Source organism: Debaryomyces hansenii (assembly GCF_000006445.2).
Source record: "Debaryomyces hansenii CBS767 chromosome G complete sequence".
Taxonomy (NCBI): domain Eukaryota; kingdom Fungi; phylum Ascomycota; class Pichiomycetes; order Serinales; family Debaryomycetaceae; genus Debaryomyces; species Debaryomyces hansenii.
This window is the reverse complement of record NC_006049.2, coordinates 120,253-133,586: the sequence shown is the minus strand read 5'-3', so window position 1 is coordinate 133,586 and position 13,334 is coordinate 120,253. Positions and strand designations below refer to the sequence as shown.

At 35.7% G+C, this 13,334-nt stretch overlaps 7 protein-coding genes across 7 annotated transcripts; 3 read left to right on the top strand and 4 right to left on the bottom strand. All coding sequences in view use genetic code 12, as the record gives it.

The window, feature by feature from the left end:
* Positions 1–336: 336 nt before the first annotated feature.
* Positions 337–2,088, bottom strand: DEHA2G01584g (DEHA2G01584p; the record flags this gene model as incomplete). Its single annotated transcript, XM_461609.1, has 1 exon — positions 337–2,088. The coding sequence occupies one exon, from the start codon at positions 2,086–2,088 to the stop codon at positions 337–339; it is 1,752 nt and encodes a 583-aa protein (XP_461609.2).
* Positions 2,089–2,255: 167 nt separating this feature from the next.
* DEHA2G01562g (DEHA2G01562p) lies at positions 2,256–4,463 on the top strand (the record flags this gene model as incomplete). Its single annotated transcript, XM_461608.1, has 1 exon — positions 2,256–4,463. The coding sequence occupies one exon, from the start codon at positions 2,256–2,258 to the stop codon at positions 4,461–4,463; it is 2,208 nt and encodes a 735-aa protein (XP_461608.2).
* Positions 4,464–4,485: 22 nt separating this feature from the next.
* Positions 4,486–5,181, bottom strand: DEHA2G01540g (DEHA2G01540p; the record flags this gene model as incomplete). The annotated part of the gene is made up of 1 exon (XM_461607.1): positions 4,486–5,181. The coding sequence occupies one exon, from the start codon at positions 5,179–5,181 to the stop codon at positions 4,486–4,488; it is 696 nt and encodes a 231-aa protein (XP_461607.2).
* A 166-nt stretch (positions 5,182–5,347) lies between these two features.
* DEHA2G01518g (DEHA2G01518p) lies at positions 5,348–8,698 on the top strand (the record flags this gene model as incomplete). Its single annotated transcript, XM_002770514.1, has 1 exon — positions 5,348–8,698. One exon carries the CDS (start codon positions 5,348–5,350, stop codon positions 8,696–8,698), a length of 3,351 nt encoding a protein of 1,116 aa, XP_002770560.1.
* Positions 8,699–8,772: 74 nt separating this feature from the next.
* DEHA2G01496g (DEHA2G01496p) lies at positions 8,773–9,762 on the bottom strand (the record flags this gene model as incomplete). The annotated part of the gene is made up of 1 exon (XM_002770513.1): positions 8,773–9,762. One exon carries the CDS (start codon positions 9,760–9,762, stop codon positions 8,773–8,775), a length of 990 nt encoding a protein of 329 aa, XP_002770559.1.
* Positions 9,763–9,795: 33 nt separating this feature from the next.
* On the bottom strand, positions 9,796–10,506 carry DEHA2G01474g (DEHA2G01474p; the record flags this gene model as incomplete). Its single annotated transcript, XM_461604.1, has 1 exon — positions 9,796–10,506. One exon carries the CDS (start codon positions 10,504–10,506, stop codon positions 9,796–9,798), a length of 711 nt encoding a protein of 236 aa, XP_461604.1.
* A 542-nt stretch (positions 10,507–11,048) lies between these two features.
* On the top strand, positions 11,049–12,878 carry DEHA2G01452g (DEHA2G01452p; the record flags this gene model as incomplete). The annotated part of the gene is made up of 1 exon (XM_002770512.1): positions 11,049–12,878. The coding sequence occupies one exon, from the start codon at positions 11,049–11,051 to the stop codon at positions 12,876–12,878; it is 1,830 nt and encodes a 609-aa protein (XP_002770558.1).
* Positions 12,879–13,334: the final 456 nt, after the last annotated feature.

The following is a 13,334-nucleotide window of genomic DNA, read 5'->3' as shown; positions in this document are numbered from 1 at the left end:
TATATTTGATCTTCCTCTGTCAGTCTTATAACCTTCACAAGGTATATTCAATTCTAATATACGTCAACTTCTAAATCTTGAAACCTGTTGTAAATGCAATGTAAGATCAGACGTGATTTTTTAAAAAAAAGACGCGTAAACATACATACTGCATATAGATATCCACTATTTTAATTTAGCTTACTAGATTGGGCTTAATGTATAGACTATTTCAATCTTACATGTAATAGTACAAGTTGATAAATTAGGCTATGGTTAGATGTAGCCAAGAGATAATAGAAATACATATCACTATTTAATTATGTTGCGAAGTATGTGACACCTTCGCATCTTTGATTAAGCATCAAGACCATAATAGCACTGACCAAATCTATCTTTCAAGTTGTTTCCATAATTTATCAAGGCACTCCAAGGCCTTTCTGAAGGCTTATATTTCACTGGAGGCAATTTAAAGGGAATTCTTAAAGGCGTATCGTTGTTATGCTGGGGTGCAGGGAAAGTATCTCTGCCATATATTGGTTTTAACGTAATACCATCATCGTTTGGATCCATATTTCCGGGAACTAAGACACCTAGTTCATAGCTGGATACTTTATATACCAGTGGGTCACTGTTTGTAAACTTTGTCTCATTTTTGGCGCCCCAGGCCTGTTTCGAGAGATTATGACTTCCCATTAAGACCCACCTCAAAGTACACCAATCGTCACCGTTATCACACATATATAATTTAACATGTGGGACTACGTTTTCCCTTCCTGTTTCGTCTGCGTGCGATCCGGATTGCCATCGGTATAGGTAAGGTTTGATATTTTGTTCATATTGATTCCGATGAGTTGGTGTTGTTGTAAATTTAAAATGAAGTGCTTGTCCAGACGCAAATCCAACATTGCTATTCGCCACGTCATCTACGCTTGGATATAGTATATGGGGTCTGTAGTTATGCGTATTCTGGTGACTTTTGAACAGTGCCGCTCCCGGTTTTAATAAATTGAATGACGCTTTAGACATACCCGAAAATATTAAAGGGCACAAAAGATGTGAAAAAATTGACGCTGTATTCAGCTTTTCTGTAGCAAATGGGTATGAAATAGATGAGACCTGGGCTAATATATTGTATTTATTTTCACCCTTCGAATTATCAATCAATAAGTTGTTCCTTCGCAACACCTGGTATAGTTTCCCATATCCGTATATTTCACTATCATTAGTTGATTCTGCCATATTAAAAAACCCTGGTGCTGATGCTACCAACTCTATGTTAACTGGCAGGAAATCGTACTCATCTAAAGACTTGCCTAATTCACGTAGTGGGTTTTTCTTATATCTGAATAGATAATTCTTTAAGTCTTTTTGAAATCGAGCTCCTCTTTCCGGGGATATGTTACCATTTGATCTATGTAATCTTCCTGACTTCCAACACATTTGTGTCAAACCCCCAAAGTCGATTTTTTGGAGATTGCATGTCATTATAATTATTTCACTAGTATCATCTTCATAAAAATTAATCATCATTTTAGTATGATGTGTTCCAAACCGCGTTGGAAGATCTGCCGTTAATTCATTGATGTTAAACTTCGATTTTATAAGTGCAATATCCTGGATCAGTTCATCTGGATTGAGTAATCTCGACCCAGTTATGAATGTAATTTTTCGCCGTTGCCTCGACATATTAGGATGTAAATGCATGAGAAAAAACTCTAAGTCGACACTAAAATTGAACTGATAGGTCTCCTTCAAATCTTTGCTGCCAACTAAGTCAGATAACAGAAGGGTGTCCTTATTCACATCAAGATCAGTCTTTATTCCATGTAGCGAATAGCTGGGATCACTCAAAAGTCTTATTTGTGATCTTTTCAATTCAATATCTTGTCTAGGTTTCTTTTTGTCCTTGTCATCAATTGCTTCGTCTTCAGACGACACTATTATAACTTCTTTCGGAGACTCCACAATCTCAACCAAAGGTTCCTCAGTATACTTCTTACTCTCTTGTTCATCGATATCTATTTCCCTTTGTCTCTTCTTATTATTCCAGTGTTTTGCTGCAGCGATTGCTGCCTCTGATCGTTTGTTAGGTCGTCTATCTGACATATTACGTGATAAAACCGATATTGATCCAAAGATTCACCAAGAAGGCTTCTTTTTCATGTCTAGTATACGTGTCACGTGCTTTATCAAAAGAGTAGTTCAGGCTATACCCTTGTGATAGAGCTATTAAATATGGCAATCCTTATTCTTCCTAGTTAACTTGACCAATAATGACAATTACGTTAAATTACCAAGATAATGAGATTGTTTCATCTCCCACGGTCATTATTAGTGGAAGAACCTCGACCGGTATTACTCAAGGTATCGTACAGGTTGTAAATAACGATAATAGGGTATTCCCACCACAATGTTTTGAAGTCAACAACGGTAACTTCAAAGCATTGATCCATGTCTCGCCAAATGAGAAAAATAAACTCAAAATAGAGATTATGGATAATGGTCGTATGAATCCATTTGGGTTCCCCGAGTACTCACACGGAAAGCCTCAGGTTGTGGATAAGTCGGAGTTAAATATTAATTTCAACCCATTACCACAGAATAAACCGGTTCATTTATGTGTCTTGGTAGGTAAAGATTCTCAAGGGGCTTATGATATGCCACATTATAGATTGAAGAGAGGTGAACCAGCGAATCTTCAAACTGCGATAAAAAAGTTAAAGGTAGGTGGTAGATTAATGCAATCATTTACGCAGGATGATATGAGATCTACGGGTATGAGTAATAGATCTTTCCAATTTGTGGAGGAAACTGTTTCAAATCAAGGGATATTTGGCTATACTGTCGATTCACCTACTCCGCATCAAGAGATCAAGATCCATGTTTTGCGATCACCCAAGACGGTAGCTGAATTAAGAGATCCTAATTTAGCACAACAAAATTCGAAAGGAAACAACACAGGAGGGCTTTTTAGCCATGCCTTAGAGCTTATTGAGAAGACGCCTGAGTTAAGTGACAAATTCAAGCGCCTGAAGACTGCTGTTCAATGTGCTGTTTTGTATTTGGATTCACATTTTGATACGAAACTGGATATGATTTTGGCTCATGCTGCATTAGGTGGTGGTAATTCAAATATAAAGTTAGCCATATTTGGGTCTCACGGCTTACATTCATGGCCTGCAAGTTTCCCCCAACTAACTCCAAGCTTTCTAGATGGGACACATTTATCCATAAATGAAGTTGCAAACGATTGTAACCAATGCGGAACGAGCTGGGAATGTTTGAATATTACATTGGGTGCGTTTATGCATGAAATTGGTCATTTATTGGGCTGTCCTCATCAAGTTGATGGGGTCATGCTTCGTGATTATATTTGGTGGAACAGATCGTTCATGTCTAGAGAAGTTGAGTGCTTAAGAACAAAATCTAGAGGTCAATTGATAAATACAAATGGTATTTGGCCGCGGGTTTGTCATTGGAATAGGCTAGACTTGATTAGATTTTTTTATCATGATTCCTTTAGTTTGCCAGTTGATGCAAAAGATCCAACATATGGAAAGGTACAATCAACAACTATAATTCCGGATGATAATTATGAAGGGTCCTACAGAACGCCGACTCTGTATAATACGCCTCGTGGAGGGGCCCTCATTAAGTCTGGATCTGGCATCTACTTGATCGAATTTATAACTAAAGACTTGGCAAGACATTCATTTTCTTATTACCCAAAGTCCTATGGAGGTACAGGTTTACAACACGAAATAATGCTAGACTATGATTCTTGTTATCAATCTCTTAAGAAGAATACAAATGAAGTGGATGAACATTTCGCAGTAAGAATATTATCATTAGGTGGTGATTTGTATATTAATGACTTCAAGAAGCATTGCTCAACTGATGCAGCTCAAAACGTAATCAAAAGTGACTTTGGCTTAAATAGAGGTATGCTCACTGGATATAAAAGTGCCCTTTTAGGCAAGAGCAAGGATAAAGAATCAGTAATAGGATTTGACATTACTAAAGTTACTAAAGTTCGTGTCTACCACGGAGGGGCATTAGATGGAGTTAGATTTTATTTCAATTCCTCTGATAATGGCGAAACGAAAAACGCTCCAAAAGTTCCCCTAAGAAATTATTTACATAAGCTAACTAACAAGCTGTCCGATTCGTCTGAGAATAGAAATAGCAGCCAAGGAGTGAATCCTAAAGTGGTAACGATTGGGCATGAAAAGTCACATTATTCAGATTATGATATTGGTCCAGGCGAATATATTACCAAATTCCATATTAGAAATGGTGCCTGGATCGATGCTATTCAAATTGAAACAAATACTGGCAAAAAATCACCAATGTTCGGCAATCCAAATGGTGGGCACTTATCGACGTTGGAATCTCCTGGTCAAGGCTTTCATGTGATAGGTATGTACGGTTATGTAGGATCATGGTTAGACGGTTTAGGAATCATATATACGTGTGACTAGAGAATAGATAAAATATATCATTTTATTCCTCAATTTGCCTTTCTAAAACTTTATCTTTGGCCTGGTTGTATTCAATAGGATATTTGTTTGCGATTCCCATATTCTGGTTTTTTGATTTGAACATTGCTCGAAATGTTGATCCATTATTCTTAGAAGGGCCTGATTTTAATTTCTCAATTCTGTATTCGATTTCAGTTATATCCTGTTTTAATTTCTTCATCCTACTGACGTTTGATTTCCGATTCAGGTTACTAGTTGAGACAAAATTGTATGCATAAAGATTTTTTAAATTCTCAATTTTGTCAACGACTTCTTTTCTTTTATCTATGATCTTTTGTTTTTCGTTGTTCAATTGACCACTTAATTGTGCTTGTAAAACAAGCGACTTATCTAACTGTAAAGAGTCTAATGCGTAAGTAAGTGAATTAGATAGATATGCAATGTGGTCAGCCATACTGGTCGAATAATTCATACGAGTAACCCCTTCATCAGGATTCGAATTTATGTTAGTCAACTCTTCTTCATCGCTTAGAAAATAATCGTCATCATCACTGTCGCTTTCACTATATGACGCACTACTATTCGAATGATTTGATTTGTCTGGGGATACCATTTCTTCATGCCCAGTTGAGTCTACGCTATTTTGTGTATTATCATTAAGTCCTGACTCTATAGTATCGTTCAGTGCATTGGTTTCATTGTCGACTGACATATTCATATATCGTCTCTTCCTCTTTAATCAACTTAAAAGTAACACCAACTTCATTGAATTTGATAGTGACACAAAATCATGACATGGTAAACTGTCGTTTCGCTCTTACTTTAGGTATTTACCGGCCAAAATTGAAATCAGAAAAGCAACACAAGCTGATATTGATTCGATCATGTCATCATTTCAGTTGCAGAATGCAGAAGTATTGGCAAGATTGAAGCCATTTGGTATTCTGTTTGAAAAATCACTTAGTGATTTAATCAAAGGAATTAGATCATATTCCAAAGAATCCGCCGAAAGCTTACTGGGGTTCTTGGATTCTGCAATTATGGAATGCAAGAACGAATTGAGTACGACTGATCTAGAGACGAAAGCTATGGCTATATTAAAGTTAACATATCTAGAAATGTACGGGTTTGAAATGTCATGGTGCAATTTCCAAATTTTAGAGGTTATGTCTTCGAGCAAATTTCAACAGAAGAGAATTGGATATTTAGCAGCAATACAATCATTTAAGAATGAACAAGACTTATTGATTCTTGCCACGAACCAATTTAAGAAAGATTTAAATTCACATAATCATATCGAAATAGGCCTAGCACTAAGTGGAATTGCTACTATTGTGACGCCGAATTTATCGAAAGATATTAACGATGATGTGTTGATTAAATTAAATCATTCAAAGCCATATATTCGGAAAAAGGCCGTGTTAGCAATGTACAAGATATTTCTTCAATATCCAGATAGCTTGAGGATGAACTTTAATAGAATTATAGACAAATTGGATGACTCTGACATTTCAGTAGTAAGTGCTACTATTAATGTTATTTGTGAGATTTCAAAGAAGAACCCAAATGTCTTCGTCACATATTTACCAAAATTCTTCACTATCTTGGAAGGGACTAAAAATAATTGGTTAATTATCAGAATTCTCAAATTGTTTCAAAGCTTGTCAAAGGTTGAGCCAAGAATGAAAAAGAAAATCTTGCCAACCATAATGGAATTAATGTTAAAAACACAGGCGTCATCTTTAATATATGAATGCATTAATTGTATTGTTAATGGCTCGATGTTATATCCTGATTCGTCTAAAGACAAGGAAACTGCTAAAACTTGTATCGAACAAATTATGAATTTTTTTGAAACTAGAGATTCTAACTTGAAATTTGTTGGATTAATAGCTTTAATTAATATTCTTCAAATTTTCCCTGACTTGATGCATAAGGTGAAAGGAGTTTCGCAAGTCATTATGGATTGTCTTACTGACAATGACCTTATTATTAAACGAAAAGCCTTAGAAGTCAGTTCTAGTTTAGTAACTGAAGATAATATAACGGAATTGGTTAAAGTTTTATTGGTTCAATTAATTCCTTCCGAAACAACTACAATTCCTGAGACTTTGAAATTAGAAATAACTATGAAAATATTGACAATTTCATCTAAGGATAACTATTCAAATATTCCCAATTTCAAATGGTATATTGCTGTGTTGAAGGACATGATTAATTTAACGCTATTACCATTGTCCTCGATAAATAATGCAAATATTTCCCCAAGCATATCCAACTCTATAGCGAGTGCTATAGGTAATGAATTTAAAATACTAGCGACCAGAGTACCTTCAATTAGATCAGCAATTCTCAATAAAGTTATTTCAGAATCTGTTCAAGATGTTAGAGTCTTGGAAAACTGTCCGTTATTATTAAGAGACTTTTATTGGATAATGGGTGAATATATTGATGAGTTTAGAATTACTTCTGATGAAAGCGATGATGATGAAGACGAAAACAGCATTACAGATACGGTAGATATAGGGAAATTAATCCAAATATTCAATTCGCTTGTGAACCATAAAATTGATACTAAATTAAACTTGATAACTTCACTCAATTTTCCAGTATCTGCTAAGCTACTTAAATTACAACAATCTGATGTTCTTGTTGTCTTGATTCAGGCACTAATTAAATTGTATAATGGTATTGTTACTGGTTATAATTCCGGTGCTATTACTGATGGATCAATAACTCAAGAAAACTATCAGCAACTCAGTTACTTTTTACATAAATTAATTGATTTTTTGGAAAATTGGGAGTTCCACTCGAATTATGAAGTTCAGGAACGTGCATTGTCTTGGTTAGAATTTTTGAAACTATGCTTAGAGGCTATGGTTAAAAATGATTATAAGGCCATTGAAAAGTTAGAACGGGAAGAAGTAGAATATTATAGGCAACTAGCTTTAATTGAAAAGAATGAAGATGATGAAAATGAATTTGATAGTGAAAGTGGTGAAGATAGTGATAGCAACGAAGACAGTGACGGTGACGAAGACAGTGACGAGGAAAGTGAAGATAGTGATGAGGAGGATAATTTTGAAGAGGGTTTAGAAAATGATGGGAAATCCCATATTAACAAAGATTTGGAAATTTTATTATCGCTGAATGATCAAAACGACGAAGCCAATACAGCTATCCCAACTGATATTGAAGTTACTAGCCCATCTATAGAAGGTGTCCTCCCAGTATCCAAAGAATACGAATCTAACTCTTCCAAATCATCTAACGAGCAACTACCAATGTTATTAACACATGTTTTACCATCATTCTTTAAATCATATCCATTGAATCCAATTTCCTGGAATTCACAACGTAAGATTCAAATTCCGGAAAATTTAAATTTAGACAAGCAAATAAACTCATCTCTATTCGAAATCATAAGCGAAGACGAAGATAATAATGAAGATTCTTATTCTATGTTTTTGTCTGATGATTCTTCTATGAATGATTCAGATTATCCATTAATTAATCTTTCTAACGGAGGAAGCCAGGAAGACCTCAGAAAGAAGCAAGAGAGAATCGAAAGAATGAAAGACGATCCATATTATATTACTTCGACTAATAAGAAACCAAAATCAAAGTCAAAGTCAAAGTCAAATAGACTTCTTGTGGCAGATGATGAAAAGCAACCTAGTCCTGATATTAATGAAATCTCTTCAATACACTCTGGCCAACAATTGAAATCGAAGAAACCTAAATCCAAAAAAGTGAAGAAAGAAAGAGTCGTTATTTTATCGGAAGAAACTATCGAAGGGTCGAACAATGAACCTGAACCTGAAATAGTGACTTCCCTCAAGCCTAGAAAGAAGAATATTTTAAATATTGATTCTTCAAATCTAAATAACTTCGATTTGAATTCTTCATCGATTTCAGACGTTGCATCAACCATAGAACCTAAGAATAAGTCTTATGAATACGACATTGATTTAAATGACTTGAGAAGTAAATTGGCAGAGTCTTCACTTGGTAAGAAACCCAAAAAAACTAAGAAAATTAAATCAAAGAAAAAGGAGAAAGAAATTGATGAAAATGAAACTGCTCCTTCGGCCAATGATGAAGCTAAGGCGGGGATTAGTAATACTACAGCTACACCTCAAGAACATATATCTACTACTGAAGATAATATAATTTCAGTTAAAAAGCCTAAGAAGACAAAGAAAAAAAATAAGGCAATAATTCTAGAAGACTGAATTCAACTTAAAAGTGTAATTGTATATTTTTAATTTAACAATATATATCTCATGAATTTGGTTAGCGTAGCCAATTATTTTCCTATTAATGGAGTTTCTTCAGAAAATTCGCTTTGTTCCGGATCTGTATCAGTGTCAATATCGGTAATCTCCTCCTCGGTCTGGCCGTTCGCAGATGGTTGTTCACTGGAAGTACCCAGCGGTACTGAATAACCAACACGTTGAAGAGCTTCTAGCATTTCATCTCTAACTTGAACAGAGAACGCACTGATATCGCTGTTTGTTTCGAGATCGTCAGTAGGCATCGGTTTTAAAACCTCAATAAAAATTTCCCCAGAGTTGAAGATTCTATCTTTTGCATTGAAAATGTTCGATGTGTTACTGACTACTACTGGGATGATTGGTATACCTGCCTGCTGAGCTAAGTGGAATGCACCTTTCTTGAAGGGTAACATTTCCAATTCTTTGGTAGCAGATCTTGTTCCTTCAGGAAACATGAACAATGCTCTCTTCTCGGCCTTCAAGCTCTTTAAAGCATTATCTAAAACTTTTCTAGCCTTTTCTCCTCTAGCTCTATCCAAGAAGAACGTACCAGAAGCCAACATAAACCATCCCAAGAATGGGAAGTATTGCAATGCCTTTTTGGCAGTTACAGTGTATCCTGGGTGAAAAACCTTACCTAACATCAAAATATCCAATGCCGACTGGTGGTTTGAAACAATAATACCTGGTACATCATGCAAGAAATGCTCATTCTTGATAGTAATCTTAATGCCTAATATTTTGGAGAATGTATGGTAAAACACCCTAGCGACGGTGTACTGAGCGTAGTCCTTCTTTCCAACAAGTCTCAACAAAATCGATGCAACTACCCCATATAATGCACATCCACTAATTAAGACGCCAAATACCGTCGATTTAACGTAAAACTTTATACTGTTTATTATTGAACTCATTTGACCTAACTGTCTATCTACTGACTGTAAGTATATAGTACTACAAAAACACACATCATGGAAGAATAATAATTGGTTAATGCACACATCATTGATGCCGCAATCCATTAGAGAACAATTTAGGATGTCAAGCCTTTATCATTAGGAAGATAATGCTTTGATAGCTTTGACGGCAGTAGAGCTAGCAGATGCTGGGTTTGCCCCTGTAACAAGTCTCCCTTCAGCAATTGAATGTTCTTCGAAAGGTGCGGAAGGTGGACTGAACTTTGCACCCAAGCGTGTAGATAAATCCTCAATGGAACCCAAATTCTTCTTTTTTAATGTCTCTACGACACCCATGATCTCTTCACCGGCGTTGGTAAAGCCTGTAATAGTCTTTCCTTCGACTAATAACTTGTTGGGATTTTCCGGGTCGTTCAATCCATCAAAAATAGCCGGACCGTGGCACACGGCTGCCACCACGCCATTCGCCTTCCAGATTTGTTGGGCAATCTTGTGCAAGCCGGTAGCTTGTGGGAAATCATACACGGTACCATGGCCTCCCGCGAAATAGATGATTTTGTAGTCGTCAGCGTTGACGTCCGAAGCCTTCTTAATCTTGGAAATCGAAACACTGTAGTCCGAATTCTTGTCGTTGAACACTTCAGCTTCTTTCCCGTTCAAGAAGTCTGGACTAAGAGAGTGCTCGTCGTAGCCTACTATACCGGTTTCAGAAACAAATTCCACATCGTAGTTGTGTTCCTTAAAAACCAAGAATGGGTGTAATGCTTCGCTGAAAAATAACCCTGTTTTAGCTCCGTCGTCGTAGAAAACTTCGTTGTAAGATGTAATTGCAATTAATGCTTTGACCATATTTGTTGTTATAATTTAATGTAAAATTTTCAAGATTCAATTCCAATTGTGGTCCTTAAATATATACGTCCCGAAAAGTTTATATTACTCACGAGATTCAATATCGCAACAATCGTTGCTATCACATATGTACAAAAAATTATCGGCTTCCGATATGTAGTTTGTGCGATTGGGATGGATCCATATATAATTCGAATAATCGAACAGATACCACGTTTAGACCTAAATTCACGTCATTCTGGCGTACTATCCATATTTCTAAATATGTAAAAAAGTGATTATCTGCATTCCATTGCAATTTAAGAGAATTACAACTAAACTGTAATTGATTGGTGAGTTATGCTCCAATTGAATATGTCTTTCTTGAAAATCTTCAACACTGGCTAAAATGAAAGAGAATTGTCATATTTTTGCCATGGGTCTTATCTATCTAGTGAACATTTCAACCAATATAATATATTGGTGTGCATATAACTAGAATGTAGTGTTGAAAGATTTCCAGTAGATAATAACCATGAACACAAGTAAGTACGTTTGGTGATATGCCTCCAAAGAAACACAATACAAGAGGGAGAAGTTCCCAAGCTGCAACCTCATCTTCTACGGGAGTAAGGTCTACAGCAGCGATATTTGCCAATCCTGATGAAAGAGTTGATGATGCGATAATTGATGGATCGACACAGCCAGCTGCATCGGACGTACCAGTAAGTGATGAAATAGATGATCCATCGTCTTATTCATTTCCACTTAATTACATCTACAAGGTACAAGATTTCCTAAATGATAACTTAGATTTGTGTAAATTTGTCCAACTTTTGGTTGTTTTATACATTAGTGAAGTAATATACTTGACTTATGGTGAACAATTCTGGGAAAATTATGCAATTATTGGGTTCAATTTATTAGGTCTTTCGTTGGCGTTGATTTTGGGTTACCAAGCACAGTTAAAAAAACATTTGGCAAACCCTGAACAGTTTGTAAGACCGGAATTACCTGAATTCAACCATATTTACTCTGTATTCATTCCATTGACCATTTCATTTCTTCTCAAGCTGGAGTTCTTATTGGTCAATTTAGCTTTGAATAATTTCATAATCGATAGCTTGCATCCTATTCCTAAATTTATTTCGGCTGTGATCTTTTTCCAAGTGTACAATGAAAATGAGGACATCACCATTTTCAGGATGTTTCAAATAACTTTCATGCACTACATGTTACAATATGTTATCACGTTAGCAAATTCGGGAAATGACGATACATCTACATACGTATCGGATGAAGTCATTGATGAGGATGACACAATAAACTTGGAATTGGTTGAAAAGAATGATGATAAGAAGTATAGATCAGGTACAAGTACCACGTTGAACAAAGCTGAAATCCAGTTGTTGTGCTTAATGGTTACTAATTTGTTGTTTGGGTTGAAGGAGGCAGATAATTTTAATTTGCCCTTAATCATTTTGCAGAAGTTAATTATCAGTTTAATAGTAAGTTTAATGCTCATCTATCCTCTCTTTAAAGCTTATGAAAACTGGAGACTGAAAATATTTGGAGTCTTCATTATTGTTACGTTTGCTGGGTTATTTACATTTGTTACAAATTACTTATTGGCGCCTATACTTTCGAATTCTAATGCCATCGTTTGGTTGTGGGAATTCATTGCCGAATCTGAAGAAAGAGTCCAAATCTTAAGTGCATGGGGAATTTTATTACTAGTTTCCATTCCAGCAGTTTTCATCAATTCCAACAGACTTTCCCTCAATTCGAGAAGAAAGGTATGGCATTATGTTATTTTAGTAATGATTGCGTATCCAAGCTTGCCAAGACAACCGATTTTTACGATTATAAGTTTGCTCGGATCTATCGTTGTTTTCATAACCATGGAAATCGTCAGATATAATAAATTCACCATATTGGGGGAATGGTTATATGAACAACTAGTTATTTTCCAGGACTTTAAGGATTTGAAGGGACCATTGAATTTATCTTATATTTTCTTGATCATAGGTGTTACTATTCCGATCGTTTTTGATTACTGTATTAAGCGTGAGCTTACGTGTAAATCGTTTATTGGAATAATTGGCTTAGGAATTGGCGATTCGTTTGCATCGGTTATTGGTAAACATTTTGGTACCCTAAAGTGGAAGGGAAGCTCCAAATCCGTCCAAGGAACTGCTTCTTTTATTTTCTTCTCCATGGTTGGATTCTACTTTGTCGATAAGTATATTTTAACGCAACACGTACATAACTGGGAAAACTTATTTGTCTGTTGTATCCTAGGTGGTGTGTTAGAAGGTGTCAGCAATTTAAACGATAACTTCTTGATCCCTAGTGTCATGTACATTTCATTACAGGCTCTTGATAATATTTAGAGGTATATAGCGAGTTAATACACTAATATTATTATTGTTTTTTTGACCTTGTGACCTAATTTAGAACGGATTTGCTTGTCACAAAGTCCGCTGTTTTGACGTTGGACTATATAACACCCTTCGTTCTGGTCTCCATACTTCCAATTAGAACTTCTTTCTTCGCTTATTTCCAAATAACAATAAAACCTTAGAACCCCGATCAGAAACATGCGTCTACCGTTTATGCATGATGATCGAACTAACATTGAATTTTCAATAAAGCACCGCAGATAGTACTATTTTGTACGTGGTCAACGTAGATGCATATATCAAGTCGTCTACCACCTGCGATCACATTGTGGTCTATAACACTAAGCAAATTAGTGCCGTCCCAAAACTGCTATATATACTTATACAACATTTGGCTACCTACGTTACCAGATATTTTCGTGTATATCTTAATTGTGGTTCTGCTTA